The sequence below is a fragment of the Bicyclus anynana genome, chromosome 8, assembly GCF_947172395.1.
Source record: "Bicyclus anynana chromosome 8, ilBicAnyn1.1, whole genome shotgun sequence".
Lineage (NCBI taxonomy): Eukaryota > Metazoa > Arthropoda > Insecta > Lepidoptera > Nymphalidae > Bicyclus > Bicyclus anynana.
In genome coordinates this window covers 275,054-291,146 of record NC_069090.1, presented here as the reverse complement: position 1 = coordinate 291,146, position 16,093 = coordinate 275,054, and the positions used below count along the sequence as shown (strand labels likewise).

The following is a 16,093-nucleotide window of genomic DNA, read 5'->3' as shown; positions in this document are numbered from 1 at the left end:
AATGCGAAGTTCGAACCACAACCGGTGATAAGTTGGGTTACTGAGGACTTACTAAAACCAGATTTTCAAAACTAAAATATTTTATTTCAACAAATTACTAATAACATATATTATGTACATGTCACTTCAATTTTGCCAGTTTCATGTCACACATACATTGCAATTTAGTTGTGTTTAATGTATTCACGCACGTCTATCTGTTGGAATACACTTGACTAGTTTGGAAACCATCCGGGGTGCTAAAGTCCGGAATTTTCGGAAATGACAATGAAAATTACAAAAATATTCTCAAAATACTTCGCATTATAGACATGAAGTAGGTTAATACTTTTTATGTCCAAAATCAGCTGGACGTTGGCTTAAGTAATTGAAAATATTAGGTGCAAGAGAATAATTCTGTGTCTGTCATTAATGTGTTAACTGAAATACAAAACGTTTTCAACTCGTATTCTACTAATCTCACGATAAACCAGATCAGAGTTCTTTCTATCGATATATGACAATTTACTCTGATACCTTACAACATCTCAAAGGACTGTCTTTACTAATACTTGTCTACAGTCGAGACAGGCAAGTAATAAGTACAATTAACATAAGTCACTACTCATAATTTATTATTAAATAAAGAATAATTTAATAAGAAACATTGCAATTTGAACTACTGCACAAAACAGTCCTATTACTTTGTGTACATTTTATTTTTTGTCACAGTCCATACAGTTAAATGTGTTGTACATCATTTCAATTAAGTATTATTTGTATTTTCATAATAATTTATAATTCGTATGTCGTCTACAAGGTTGAGGGAGTACCTGAAACATGACGGAAAACTTATTTATTTCTTATCAAAAATTACATTAATTAGGTATATTTTTTACATGATTAAAACTTGACAGACAATCATCATCACCGTCATTATCTCGAGTCTCGTCTCAGAATGAGAGGGGTTAGGCCAATAGTCCGCCATGCTGGCCCAATGCGGATTGGCAAACTTCACACACGCAGAGAATTAAGAAAATTCTCTGGTATGCAGGTTTCCTCACGATGTTTTTCCTGCACCGTGACAGATCCCACTCATATTATAAAGGCGAAAGTTTGTGAGACTACCTAAGAGTTTATTTTAGCCTGATGCCTTTTTTCCGCGTGGAAGTTAGAATCATAGTACCATGGTGCCAGCGCACTCTCATCGTAAATGCGCGTAATATTTTTTCCCGACTTTTTGTGTAAGTGGTCCCCATGATGGGACCTATGCGGCGTCATCGGGAGGTTCGGGCGAGAAGCATCGCCCGATGGATGGGTCTTTGGCCTGAATATTAATGAAAAAGTCCGGGCGCCCCCGAGATCGTGAGTTAAAAAGCCCACGTCCGGGTGACCTCGTCATCGCCGATGTTGTGTAGCTTCTGTTTGTGTTGCCTGGGAAGCATTGTCGTCAGTTAGTACCTCTCGTGCTACAGCAGGTGCGCCGCCACGCCGAGCTGCAGGCCGGGCGCGGGCACGTCGTGCGGCACGCAGCAGTCGAGCTGACGTACCTCTCGTGCTACAGCAGGTGCGCCGCCACGCCGAGCTGCAGGCCGGGCGCGGGCACGTCGTGCGCACGCGCGCGCAGCGGCACGCAGTAGTTGAGCTCGACGCGCGCGGCGCGGCCCAGGCGCAGCGCCACGCCCGCGCCACACGACACGCGCGCCTCCGTCAGCGCCTCCGCCGCCGCCAGCCCCGCCTCCTCTGCCACACACGAGATTTAATTCACTTCATATGTTGCGCGAAACATTGTTTAAATGCAAATCAGTTCTGAGGTCACGATCCTCAGTAACGAGGGATTAAACCCAAGGAAGAAGTTGCGCGAGAAGAATATAAATAATAGACTTATTGAAACTGTCCGTAGGTATGGTGGAGCTACGTTTTAATCTATCACAAGAATTTAATTGGAAAGTTCTCTGATCAAGCACTCAAGCTCTAGAAGAGAGATTAGAAATGAGATTACAATTACTACTCTCTTGAATTATTACAGATCAGACTTTTAACTCTTCAACACTAAGCGTAGCGTGATATTATTATCACACAAGTGATATTATTCGGAATTCTAACCAACTTTGGTTCTAGTCAACCGGATACATCGCTATCGTTTGTATTACGTTGGGATGAAGGAGATGGGACTGCGACTATTCCGCCGCTACTGGTCGAAATTTAGTTCATTTTTTCATGAGAAAGATTGTATTCTCAGCGCACTACAGTGCAGTACAGTATGTCTTCAAAATAGGCTGTAGATGATGAGTAATGCGTGAACTGACCCGGATGCGCCAAGCAGCCCGCGTTGAGGAAGAGGTGCGAGCGGAACAGCTCGCCCAGCCCGCCCTTGCCCGGCTGGAAGGGCAGCGGCGTGTACAGGTGCAGCCCGGACGCCCAGTACACCTGCGGGCCGACAGCCGAGCTGTAGTGGAGCTGCAGTGGAGCTGTGGCAGAGCTCGTCTGAACAGTACACTATCGTGCCTGGTGCACAATGTTGTAACTTTACACAATGCAGGGGCTGGTGGCCTATCGGCTTAGGTCATCATGTCATCATACCAGAGAATTTTCTTAATTCTCTGAGTGTGTAAAGTTCAACCCCAATTTCACCCCCTTTCCATTTAATTTTAGGGACAAAAGTAGCATAGTTCTGCCCCAAGGTTTCGTTAATAATAATACCAAAATTCATCTTGATTGGTTCAACGGTTTAGCCGTGAAATTGTAACAAACAGACAGACTTATTTTCGCATTAATAACATTATTAAAGTGTGGATGGATATCCAAGTTGCTTAAAAAAATTTGCGTTCAAAACACTGCACTCACCGTCCCTCCCAACGCCTGCTGGTCAGCATGCGGCCCCACGCCCCTCTGCCGGAAGCCGCGCAGCGTGGCGGGCCCGCCCAGGTAGAAGTGGTCAGGGATGTCCGTCCCGTACATGTCGTGCAGCACGCCCAGCGCGCCGGACACCTGCACCACCTGTCGACACGACACGATGCTGTGAGAGACATGACAATTAATATCAACCAAAGTGCCTCGGCACTATTGACTAATTTCGCTCACTGCTGAACTGTACACTCGTGCAGTGACACACACTCACACAGCCGGGCGCCAGCTCCCTGTTGGTCTGCGCCTGCAGCTCGGTGCGCACGTTGGCCACGCCGCCGCCCAGCCCGGCCAGCTCGCTGCTGAACTGCACCCACGAGCCGCGCGTGGGGAAGATGGGCTCGTCGCGGTGGTCCACCGTCACGATGTGCCGGATCACGGACTTCATCTGGGGACCTGCGTACAAATGTCCTGCGTAAAAATATCAAAACAAACAACAACAAGAACTGTTCAGATAACAGGTTGGCACAATCTGATGACCAACTCTAGCAGAGCACAACACGCTCATTAGTTAAAAACCGAACTATTTCCCGGCTGTCTGCATGAAACTGTCATCCCTTTTCAATAACCCCTCCCACAGTATGAGGAAAATGAACAGTTTTCCACAGTTTATAGAAAAGATGTTACATATTAAACTATTTTATGTAAGCATTTATGACTAAGGGGCTGGACTGTCCGACTAACCAAGATTAGCAATCAGTTTCGTATATGTTTCTTTATCTTTCGCAAAGCGAAATAATTGTGCATCACTCACGATACTGGTCCCATCTCGCATGTTTCGGTGCCAAGAAATTTTGCGGCAACTAACGCTTCTTTTACCACCAACTTTTCCCATCAAGATGAGCTGTAGGAACTCATATCTCTCGTGCCGTAGTAAGTGCCCTCGATATGCATACTTTTCTCATTTTGACGATTTCCACAAGTTCTGGTTCACGCCTCACAGATCTACCTCATTGGTGACTTTATGAATCCAGCTAAATAGCCATTAGCTGGTCTAACAGAATCTTTACTAGTAATGGAAAGGGTTGAGTTACTAAAGTAAAGTAATGAGTTCACCCTGTCACTCAGTGAAGGCTCAGGGTGGCCAGTGGCCATGAATGTGGCGCACTCACCGCTGCTCTCGCGCACCTTGAAGCTGGTGGTCTTGCTTAGCACCGCCGTGTCGCGCACCACGCCCTCCCACTGCAGGTTGTGCTTCGTCTGACAACACACAACATCCATTCCTCAACTGCATGCCATGATATCACATATGCTGTGCAAACTAGAGTTAGTATAAGTTGGCAGACAGCGCGGTGTGTAAAATTTAATGATCGTTCTTTAACAAGACGAACGTTCAGTTTATATACACAAACGCGGTATGTCATTTCACCATCACATACAAAACAAAATCGACTTTGCGGATTTTTTTATAAATCTCTTGTCAGAATTTTCTCTTTTCTAAACTTGCCCATAATATAACAGTACAAGTAAATGAGCCTTTCTAGGCAAACGCGTTTCATCCTACACCTCTTAATTATTTTCCATCAGGCTAAATGTAGTCCAGTGCAACCCTATCTTTTCTGTATATAAAATGCGAAAGGTCATCACGAAATATCGAAAACCGCCAGAAGTACAATCATGAATTTTGGCAGGAATGTAGTTTATAGTTAGTTGACGATCGCTAAGAATTTGGCGACATGGCCGGATTAAAGAGGTCTAAGGGCGAACGAAATCACTGGCTGCGACTGCTAGTAGACCATAAAAATCCTTAAAGATAATTTTAAGCAAAAGGAGATAGTCATGTAAGCTTAAAAGACTATGCTCACCACTGGCGAGGTCTTGAAGGCAACGTCGAGCAGCAGGCCGCGGTCCAGCAGCTTGTAGCCCGACCACGGGTACTCATGGTTCTGCTGGTACACCGTCGCCGACAACCTGCCACAACAACGTCGCTTAACAATACTGTTCCCGCCAATGTTAACGAAAAGCACTAGCAAATAGTTCGGGCTTTGCCTATCATCTGGAGAGTGACTCCTCCTCCTCCTCCTCCAAGTCAAGGTGAGAGTCTCCTTTAGATGCCTTTAGAGTTTTTCCCCATGCCATTTCATCTCTCAAGCCTCTTGGTGACGCTGTTTCGATTCCATTAAAAAGCTTACAGCAATATACACAATCACAGCAGGTTCGGCACCTGGTGCCCCTGCACGCGTACTCACACTGGGGTCAGAGTGCTGTGGGGGTAGGGCTTGGTGGCAGACACGTTGAAGTTCGAGGAGCTGCGGTGCCCCACGCTGTACTCGGCCGCCACGCGCTCGCCGCGACCAAGTACGTTCGGCAGCTTCACCCCTGACAAATATACAAACAACATCCTATTGACAAATTTTGCCATCCATCATCATATTATCAGCCTACATCTACAAGAAACAATAAAGACAAAATTCAAAATAATAAAGTCAAAATTCACAATAAATACTCATAAATAAATTAAATAAATTACCCAACACAAGATTGCCCTCATTTTCACTGACTGTGGTATTAATTCCGCCGACGATCCGAGACAACTCTTTCACTTGAAACGTCACCTGCAGACAATTGTAGTAAGCTGGATATTTTAAAGTTTAGAGGATAATGAAATTATTTTATTGTAATAAACAATCTCTCATAATCAGCTGAAACTATTTCACCTAATCAAACAACAGCTATTTATTCTGTATCTATCTATACTTCCATATCTGTACTATATTATAAATGCGAAAATAGTCTGTCTGTTTGTTAGTTATCTTTTCACGGCAAAACAGCAGAACCAATCAAAATGAATTTTGGTATTATGATAAATGGGACCTTGGAGCAGAACATAGGCTACTTTTATCGCTAAAATAAAAAGAAAAGGGGATGAAATAGGGGTTGAAAGTGTGTATGGAAAGTCAATAGTCATAATAGAGTAGAAAAACATAGAAAAAGATATGAATGCAAAAGGTCATTCAATCTCTCGAAATCACGATAACCACTTGACATACAAAAAATTTATCTTTTTCTTTGTCTAACACAATACCATAGATAGAGAAAAATAGAGATAATATTGCTGTCAAGTTATAAAAACATTAAAGAATAATTCAAAGTTTATGTTACTATAGCTCTTGATCAATACAAGCTGAGCTTCCTGGATAAAAGAAATACAATACAGTTGGCACAAAATAGATTTAGAGAAAGTTAAGGACTTTTATTAAGCCGATTTTTATGGAATATTATAAATACCTCCAGACCCTCAGGCGTGGCTCCTGGCCCACTGGAGACATCAATATACACACCAATGTCTCTGAAGCATCCCATAGAGTCCAGTGCTCGGCGAACCTGTTCACACATAATGAAAAACTTCTTTAATTTGCTATTATCCAAACCAATTCTTTGAAATTTAAACTGTGATCTACAAGCCACCTAACATGATTAACATCAAATCACTGTCACAGGTAAGAAGTTTGATCAGTTAGCAATAAATAAGTAGTGCATATGAAATCATGTGACTTAAGAATTACTTACAATAACTAGTTAATGTGTAGGTTTATCCAATAAAGTTACTCAAAGTTAATAAATAGGGCCGTCACTGCTTTGCAGATATTGCTAGTTAGCATGTGACAGACACAAACCTTATGTGCACGTAGAATGACATCTTCAAAGTCTGTTGCATGGAACAATTCATCAATAGTACTCTTTATTATGTCATCTTTAGTTCTGCTCAGTCCATCCACATGGACACGATCTACACGAGCCTAAAACATGAAACAACTGTAACTATCTTCTATAATATTAAATATTAAGGCTGGCAGAGAAGAGAATCATTTAGCTGTGTCTAATAATGCAGTTGAAGTGAACAGTACAGGGGTAGTTGAGAAACAAATTGGTGATTTTATATTAATTAAATAAATTGGCAATTATAGATCTACATACATTCACCATGTCAGCTCATATGTAATTAAACCAGAACATTATAACATAGTTTACAGATAATCACTTCCCAACATCATCTGTTAGTATGTACATATAGATCTTTTATAGTATGCTACAGATTTTAATGTGGTTTTTATTAATAAACTGAATAATTCAAGACGAAGCATATTCCAATTGGATTTTACTGTTTTCGACGCGTACGAAGTCACGGAAGTCCACTAGCTAAGATTGAAGAGCACAGTACAGCATACGTACCCTAACTCCGTTAAGCTTGATGCTGGGCTTAGCGACTGGCTCCTCAAAGGCGTCAGGTTCTTCAAACTCAAATATCCCACTACCCACGGCGTCCTTGTCACTTTCTCGTTCAGCCTAAATAACAAAATATGAACTGAAGAACTTAACGACATAACCTAAATTATGTAGTTAAAATAATTGTGGAATTATCACCTTAGCATGCACGGTACCCATTTTGTTAAACGAAACAATTCTACGAACTATAAATTACGAAAACTTTTGTCAAAATTTATTATTTAATTTGAAATATTGTGTTTTTGAATTACATAAACAAAGATTTGACTTTGAGCACAGATTAATAGATACTTGACAATTGACAGTGACACTTGATTGATAGAGATTGATAGACATTTATGTTTTGCCTTGTCTGTCTGTGCAGTGGGAGCCCTATATTCAATGTACTCTATGAGTGGGAGTATTAGTGTTCTGTGGTGCTGTGCTTCATTTGACGTTTGTGGTGTCTATGGCTCTATGCTCATTTGATTTGACATTGACGTTTGTGTTGCGTTCAATTCAATTTCTATAGTGATCTGTGAATGTGATTTGTGTCTGTGATTCAATTACCATTTGACCTAAAACATGCGGTTTATTTTGTTTGTTTATCTTTTATTTTGAATTGAAGATTGTAAATTAAAATGAATCCGAAAGCAGTGTATAAATACTGCAAACATTTAGGTTGTTGTGAGGCATGCTGTCTTCGATATATAGGGATTAAAAATCCTGACTCCTACGAGCATGTAGACAGTTTTGTGACCATAGTTTGTATCAACCTTTTTATTTTTCAAAGTTTTTAATTTTGTATTTACCTTATTATGACTTTCGTATATAATTTGATTCAATTGGAATACTATTTATAGTAACAAACGGTGCAATTTTATACATACTGTGAGTGTTAGAAACTTAGTCTTGTTTTGATGATTTTTTTTTAATTTTGTGCCCACACCCAACCCAATCTTGTAACATGTATTTACAAGATTGGGTTGGGTATTGAATTAACTATCTTTGATAGGGTGGAGGATGGGGATTCTCGCCTTTATGGAAAATTAATTCGTTAGGAGAATATTGGGGGAACTTCCTTATTTCATCATGTCAGTTTTTCTGCTTACTAGAATTTACCAATACTAATTACAAGGAATTAAAAAAAATGATGATTGATTGTGATGATTCATGATTCTCCATGCAAGGGACATGGGGGAGGGCAATATTGTGTATAAAGTGGTTTAACACTTTTACAATATATAAAAAGAATACCCAAGGGTTCCACAAACATACTAAATTAATTGTATCAACGTTGCCATTAAAAATCTCATTTTAATTTATGAATTTTTAATTTTGCTTGCACACAATTACATTCCGAATGGTCAAAATACTTGAAGGTTGATACAATTAACACTTTTATCATGAGATTCTTACAAATTCACAATTCTCATTAATTTTTACATTGCATCAAAGTTTGTAAAAATCCTGTTTTCTCAGTATATTTTATAATATGCAGGAAAATTTTAATTTGATTATAGTTGAAATAAACAAAATGTATTAATCTATCATATTCATTTCAGTATCAAGATGAAGCAGACAAACCAAAACAGACATTTGAACAAAATGAAGATCTAGAAAATGGAAATGACAATTCATTAAAACCAGAAGTCATTGACAAGAATGTGACCAATGGCGATAGTGATGACCTCACTAATTTACCACCATGTAAAAAAAGGAGGATAGACGTTTGTATCAGTTGTCTGGGAGTGCTACAAGAAGATAAGAGATTTGATAGTTTCTCTATGGTCAAAAATGTGCTGGCTAAAAAGAAGTGAGGGTTTTCATATTACATATTTTCTCTATCTAAATATTATTTATTGATACTTAAGTTATGACTTATTACCGAGACAGAGGCATGATTGGAACCCTTGTAACTTCGATTTTAAGTTTTCAACTCTAATTACCACCATTAAAATCATGACATAACTTCACATTTCAAAAGTGCTTGTAAACTAAGCCTAATTGAAAATAAATGAATTATGAATTTGATATTGATAATTATCAGCTTATTTTATTCACAAAATACCAAAACACAAACAAGCTTTTTTAAATTAATTGTCTGTCTATCTATCTGTTTGTCCTGGTTCATCTTTGAAATAGCTGATTTTAATGGGATACACATAGGAGGCTATTGAGAAACATACAGACTAAAAAAATATTTTCTATTTAATGGTGAAAATTGCATGTTTCTGTAAAATTAATTTCTGTCTTTTAGATATGAATGTGCCACTTTTGCATGTGCACTGTCGGCACCTATGGCTACATTGCTCCGTGAGCGCGCCATCACACTGCGGCTTGCTGAGGAGTTCCCAGGATATGATGATAGTAAGGTTTGCTTACACGATTATCATCACATTTAAACTAATAGAATTTAGAGGAGGCTTATGTTGAATAGCCTAGCTAATTGCTCTGGTATAACAAATTTGGAAAAATCAAATAATATATTAATTACCAAAGGCTTTTTATAGGGTTCCATAGTCAACGAGGAACCCTTATAATTTTGCCATGTCCATCTGCAGCTTAGCAGAGACTAGAAAGGTTAAAAAAGTATAAACAAGTTAATTAAAAATGTCCACAAAGTTGTGAAATAAAATCTTGAAAAATATTGAAATATAAACCTCCCTATATATTTTTTTTTACTTGTTTTATCCTATAGTGTGGGATATCGTCAGATAAATCTTTAAAAAATATGGTGAGTCTGGAAAAACTATTTTTCGAATTATTGATGATTCTATGGAGCCCTACACAGCGCGTGGCTGAACCAGGCTTTTTATTTATTTTGATTTAAACAGATTTTGTAATAAAGTTATTATGTGCCCCTTGAAAGTCTATCTAAATACAATAAGCACTATCCACTGCAAGTTCGTCATTCTGGTACTTTGGGACCCTATTGTCTATAGGCTCTTCAAATAATGTGCCAAGCCCATTGCCACTTCAACTTCAACTTTGCAATTGAACTATGAGACTTTGATTCTCCTTGGAGTAAGTAAAAAAACCCAGGAACTTTAACCCAAGTATAGAACCTCCACATAGTTACTTGTTCCAGAAACTCTGACAGCGCTGAAGGAAGCATGGAAGTGGTCATTTGGCGTGCAGCTCGCCGCACAGATCAACAAGACGTTGGACTCGGGAGCCGTGTCGCCGCTGCTCGTCACACTCAACTATGACTATGCTGATGATATGCAGGTAAACATTTTTAATAAAACAATAATTCATAAAAAGGAAAAATTGTTTAAATTGAATAGGCTCCATAGGTCATTTTTTTCCCCATATTCCCACAGCAATGGGAACTGAGCAGGTGTAACTGCGGGCTTCTGATAGTCTTAATATACTATTTCCCTGTTACCTTCTACAAAGCAAAAGTTTGGTGTCGTGAAAGGTGGTCAAATCCAATATCATAATTATGGATTCCTACCTCTAGGGCAAGCGCAAAACCAACCACATATCTCGTGAAAAAAAATGTCCGTAGACAAAATGTCGACCAATGGCGGATTTGTTCCAATCTCATCTCTATTGTCCCAACGCAGTGAAAGAAAGTATTTTCAGTTTCACACTATTTGTTGTTGAAGCAAATATTTTTAATGAATATTAGCTATATGATCAAAAGTCTTATTCCCCTCAACTAGTCGGAAAAGACTGTGTTACGAGTGGATACCACAATAGTCCACCGCAGTGATCGTACCACTGCCACTCGTTGATGAGTCCGGCCCCTATTACTGTGACACTATAGGTTAAGAAAAAGTGATGTGCCTCTCACTTGGTGTGATAGACATGCTTTTTCAGGAATTGGAGATTCTCAAGCAAGTATCGCCGCAGCTGTTTGAAGAGAGAAGCAAACAAAAGAGGCGGTTTGTGACTGAATTTACCAGAAGGTCTGTTGAACAGGTGTGTATAATAAAAGAAATTTTTAGAGGCGTCCATTACCGTCCATATTACCTGCTCTGCTAGTTTGCTCCCTGCCTAGCCAACTAGACTAGCCTTGGACACCCATTCTAAATTGTAATACAGAACTTGCTACAGTTCTCGTCATGCTGAGGTCTTTTAACAGGTTATAGAGAGCAAAGATAATTTTATACTATAGATTGGATACATCCCTACAAAATCACCGCAAAAAGTGATCTGAATAATAGGCTACACAACTAAGCGTACACATGCAAAATTTTGTCTTTAATTCCATTATTCATTTATGTATATATAGTTTATACACTTGCTGAACACACAACTCGAAATGTAGACAATATTTAGTTATTATTTATTTAAATAACGTTCATTGTTGGCTACAATTAACATTGAGGTGGAAATTTTCTCTTTTGAGCGACTCATTTTTCATGACCTAGTAACACATCTAACAGTATTTAACTTCATTGTTAGAGAGATTTTGCGGGTAAACCTCACATCCATATCTATCGCACATCACTTGAGCACAATAAAGCACAGTGTTGGTCAACCTACTAGGTGTACCAACGCCATCGAGCGAATCGTAATTCCCTACGAAATGCTTAAGTCCTGCTGTGGACATCAAACGGTTGAAGCGATGATTGATGATGATGAAAGTGAGACTTTATTACTCAGACTAATTAGATATGGACTAGAATCGCTAGACGTGATATTTAATTTCTTAAAATGACCGGAACTGAAAAGCTGGAGATGCAGACCGGATTCTAACCTACGCCCTTATAAAGTCATATCCACAGGTCTATCACTGCTCAATTAGATATATGAAACTAGTAAGGTAGACTAAGCTTTAGGCTGGTTTTAGAGTCACGCTGACCGTCGGCACTGACAGCTCAACGCGTAGCGCGCCGACGCGCGCGTTATTCCGAAACGCTCCTTAGGAGTTCGTACATTTCGTCTGTCTCGCAGCGTGACTCTAAAACCAGTCTTACTATAATGAGTAGATTCAATAGCTTTGGAGTGGTTGTGACAGGCGCTGGCCACCGCGAGCCTGGCGGCGCTGCAGGCGGCGGGCGGCGGCCTGCCCACGGCGAGCGTGCGCGCGCTGTGCGTGGGCATGGTGTGCGCGCACGCGCCCATGTACCTGGCTGGCAGGTTGGAAGTTTCTTTATTTGTTTAAGTGACTACCACGTGAGTGAGTGAAATGAAGTCGTTGTGAAATTCTCGTAAATATACTCAGAGGCACAATTATCCGCCCACTTTAATATAATCGCGTCATATTAAATAAAGTGGGCGGATAATTGTGCCTCTGAGTATATAAACAAAACGTGTAGGTAAATACTTTTCGTATACTTACATTTAGTTTTTTATATTTTAAAACTTTTAAATTGAACTTTTCTAAAACATTCGTCTTGTTTATATTTAAAGAAATCATACGCTGTAATGTAATATAGTGTCATTAATTTAAAATGAAATTATACACCTCAAAAAACCGCGAAATTGAATGAACTTATTTCAGACTCACCTCTGCACTATATTTCCTATGTAAAAATAGCTTTCGACGAATAATTCATGGATTTTTTCTTTGAAAGCTTTAAATATTCTTTACATAAATCAAAAGTTTTGGAGTTTGAACACCGTGTCTCACTTGTTTTTTAATCGAATTTAAAAAATGGGGAAAATTGTCATTTCGACGCTTATTTTTTTTTTTAATATCACTCAATTTCATCCTAATTGTACTTTTGCAAAAGTCGACTTTATATACTTGACTTCTTCCTAGGTACATCAAACTAAGTCGCAATTTGCCCCAGTCGCCATGGATCCTGGACAAAAAGAGAGTTCTACCGTCTTCAGTTCAGGAGATCATATACAAGCCCCTGGCTGACTTTTACAAGTAAGTCGAGAGTGTAGCTAACCAATAGCAAAACCTTTATCATAGAATATAACATCTACAGGTTCATACTGTTGCAGAAGAATAGATTAAAACTATGTACTAACTAAAGTTACAAAGTTATCTTTATTATGAGTTGCGTCTATTTATAAAAAAAAAAAAATATTTTTAGCAAATAAAACATTGTCTTATTTTAAACATTTAGCAATAACTTATCACGCATACACAAGGGCTACTTTTTTATCATGATAAACTATACGAAATAACTTAACACGTAAATCCTTAGATCACGTAGATGCTCAGACTAATTAGATAAGGACCGTCGTCGCTAAACGTTACTTTTTTGTCAAAGTATATGATCAACGATCTAATTTATAACGATTATAAAAACTGTCTGTAGAATCGATGTTTTATAGTTGTAATCGCCTTCGTCGGTTAAAGGGCTTAGTAAAAATACCTTTTCGTGTAGTAGAATGGTGTAAAAAACTTCTAGTTTCAAATCTAAGCTCATTTTCCACAGAAAATGACAGCCAATTTTGTTAGTGAACTTGGGTGCTACACTAGTCCTTATGTGATTAGTCTGAGCGTAGATGAGTGGAAATCTGTTTGTTCTCATAATCTGGCGCTGTTACAGTATGGATGAAGAGGAGGCGGACCGCAGACTGAAGCTGATAGCGGCCGGCAGGGAGGACGTCGACGTGCGCTGCCTCGGGGAGGGCCGCCCCTTCGCTGTCGAGGTACCCCCACCGCACTACCGCACTACCCCATACACTTACCCTTCGCCTTCTTATTGCTAAGGGATTGCGATTGGCAGACATTACTCATTTTATGAAGGCTCAAAGCTAATGCCCACCTGTATTTAAAAGAAATCTTGATAATTTTACTTTGATAATGAATCATCTCCTTAATTTGGGACCTAATATTTAAATTGTTATAATCAATAATTCCCCATTTTGAATTTATTAAAAACTATTATTTCAGATAACAGATCCTACGCGCCAGTTGACTGCGGACGAGCTCGCTAAAGCGTGTCAATTAATTTCTGAAAGCAAAGAAGTAATCGTAAAACAGATTGTACCTATAACTAGGTATGTCATTTGTTTTTAATTAAAACTTGAAAATGTATCCATATCGAATTCATGATGACGTCATATTTTAGGGAGGACTTGGTCCAGTTGAAGAAAGGCGAAGAAACAAAAAGCAAAACGTATGAAGCTCTTTGTATAAAACTGTCTCATTCCCAATTTGATGATGTAAGTGTTATCCATACAAGTACAATCTCAAATCAAAAATATTTTTCAAAATTCTCATTACTTATTATTTTGCAGGTATCTCCTGACAGTCCCGTAAAAGTGACCCCAGAAGACATAGCACGGATCAATTCTTTCCGAAATACCCCCCAGAATTCTCAAAACAGCCTTAACAATAAATCTAATGACCATAACGATTCCAATGGTGATACCTCAGATGAAGAGAATAACGCAAATACTTTAGATGCAAATGGAGATAGTCTAAACGCTAGTCCAGATTCCAAAACAACTAAAACAGACATTCAAAACACTTCCGAGGAGAACCAAATGGCTAAAAATTCGTCCGATGCAAAAGATATTGATGCTACTCCAGAAAAAAATTATGTTCAAGTAGCTGAAGCTATGGACACATCTCTAAACTCAGAGAAATGTGATAATCTTTCAGATGTGAAGATTGTGATAGAGCAAAAAACTCCCATAAGAGTTCTTCACAGGCGGCCCTTGCTCACCCGGACCAGACAGATTCTGGAGTTGGAAGCTGAAGCAGTGCCAGGTAAAACTATATTTTATGCATTTATGTAAATTAACAGATTGTCTTTACTAATATTATAAAGCTGAAGAGTTTGTTTGTTTGTTTGTTTGAACGCGCTAATCTCAGGTCTAACTACTGGTCCGATTTGAAAAATTCTTTCACTGTTAGATAGCCCATTTACCAAGGAAGGCTATAGGATATTAGGATTATAGTATCCCTGTATTCCTACGGAAACGGAAACTACGCCGGTAGCGTAAACCGCGTGGCGTCTGCTAGTATCATAATTAGTAAAATATATGGTATTCTACTAATATTATAAATGCGAAAGTTTGTATGGATGTTTGTTATTTTTTCACGCCGCAACTACAGAACCGATTTGGCTGAAATTTGGAATGGAAATAGATTTTACTCTGGATTAACGCATAGACGGAAAGTAGTTCCGTCTCGGAAAAATTCATGGTTTATTTTTTATTCTTTTTTTTTTATTCTTTACAAGTTAGCCCTTGACTACAATCTCACCTGGTAATGATGCAGTCTAAGATGTAAGCGGGCTAACTTGTTCGGAGGTGGATGAAAATCCACACCCCTGTCAGTTTCTACACGGCATCGTACCGGAACGCTAAATCGGAGGCCGTCAAAATTAGGTTAAAAGGTTCCCGTAGAGTAACGGTGGGTGCGTGCCGCAGAGCACGCGCAGCTGTTCCGGCTGCGGGCGCGCACGTCGGCCGGCACGTACGTCAAGGAGTGGGCGCACGGCGAGCTGCGCCGCTCGCGGCCCGCGCTGCGCGACGTGCTGCGCGCGCGCGTCGACCTGCTGGCGCTTGACGTCAGCGCCGTGCACCTGGCCTGGCCGCCGCCGCCGCCGCCGCCCGTCTAATACACGATGCTTATTATACACTACTGCGTTTCATTTGAACCATTTAAGGTCCCTTGTCCTTACTGTAATAGCAGTGAGTCACCGTCTCACCGCTACACTATTATACACTATAATGGCCAGCAGCACACGTCCGCCTCCTCTCGATGCCGGAGACAGCATGGCCGCTCTCGCCCACTACCGGTGTATATACACGAACACTACACATTTAATAGGCTAGTTGACACTATTTAATGGTCTTAAATAGTTCATTATCGTTCTACTATACTGAATTTTTGACGTGATTACATGAAAATTTTAGCTTTTAAATATGTTTTTGACAATACGAGCCAAAGCGCCTGTTGACCATGCTGTTCTATGTTTCAACTGTTTCATGACGTCACTATAATAAATCCCATACAAATGGAGCGTTTGACAAAAATATTAGATTTCAATTAGTTCGACGTTTAGTACATCAATAGTGTTAGTGACTTCCTATTACCGTTCCTTTAGTAATACTAGCTGAAGCAAGCAAC

At 39.5% G+C, this 16,093-nt stretch overlaps 2 protein-coding genes across 7 annotated transcripts; one reads left to right on the top strand and one right to left on the bottom strand.

Annotated features, from left to right (window-relative positions):
• Window positions 1–62: 62 nt before the first annotated feature.
• LOC112049642 (sorting and assembly machinery component 50 homolog) lies at window positions 63–7,412 on the bottom strand. Of its 2 annotated transcripts, none has more exons than XR_002887102.2 (13): window positions 7,252–7,412; window positions 7,060–7,173; window positions 6,504–6,626; window positions 6,115–6,210; window positions 5,357–5,441; window positions 5,076–5,205; window positions 4,692–4,797; window positions 3,999–4,086; window positions 3,101–3,282; window positions 2,827–2,979; window positions 2,289–2,409; window positions 1,441–1,722; window positions 63–812 (listed from the first exon to the last, which is right to left on the bottom strand). XR_002887102.2 is itself a non-coding variant. In XM_024087618.2 (13 exons), the coding sequence occupies exons 1-12, from the start codon at window positions 7,270–7,272 to the stop codon at window positions 1,538–1,540; spliced, it is 1,404 nt and encodes a 467-aa protein (XP_023943386.1). In that variant the 5' UTR covers window positions 7,273–7,412; the 3' UTR covers window positions 63–812; window positions 1,530–1,537. The 2 variants fall into 2 exon arrangements, 1 of the variants encoding a protein (XP_023943386.1); XM_024087618.2 differs by having other exon boundaries at window positions 1,530–1,722.
• A 210-nt stretch (window positions 7,413–7,622) lies between these two features.
• Window positions 7,623–15,601, top strand: LOC112049646 (tRNA pseudouridine synthase Pus10). Of its 5 annotated transcripts, none has more exons than XM_024087626.2 (12): window positions 7,623–7,856; window positions 8,658–8,908; window positions 9,353–9,462; window positions 10,184–10,323; window positions 10,921–11,022; window positions 12,065–12,186; window positions 12,812–12,925; window positions 13,557–13,659; window positions 13,904–14,010; window positions 14,082–14,175; window positions 14,251–14,725; window positions 15,391–15,601. In XM_024087626.2, exons 1-12 carry the CDS (start codon window positions 7,734–7,736, stop codon window positions 15,579–15,581), a joined length of 1,932 nt encoding a protein of 643 aa, XP_023943394.2. In that variant the 5' UTR covers window positions 7,623–7,733; the 3' UTR covers window positions 15,582–15,601. The 5 variants fall into 5 exon arrangements, with proteins under 5 accessions (XP_023943394.2, XP_052739036.1, XP_052739038.1 ...); XM_052883076.1 differs by having other exon boundaries at window positions 15,357–15,601; XM_052883078.1 differs by having other exon boundaries at window positions 15,367–15,504.
• The last annotated feature ends 492 nt before the right edge of the window (window positions 15,602–16,093 follow it).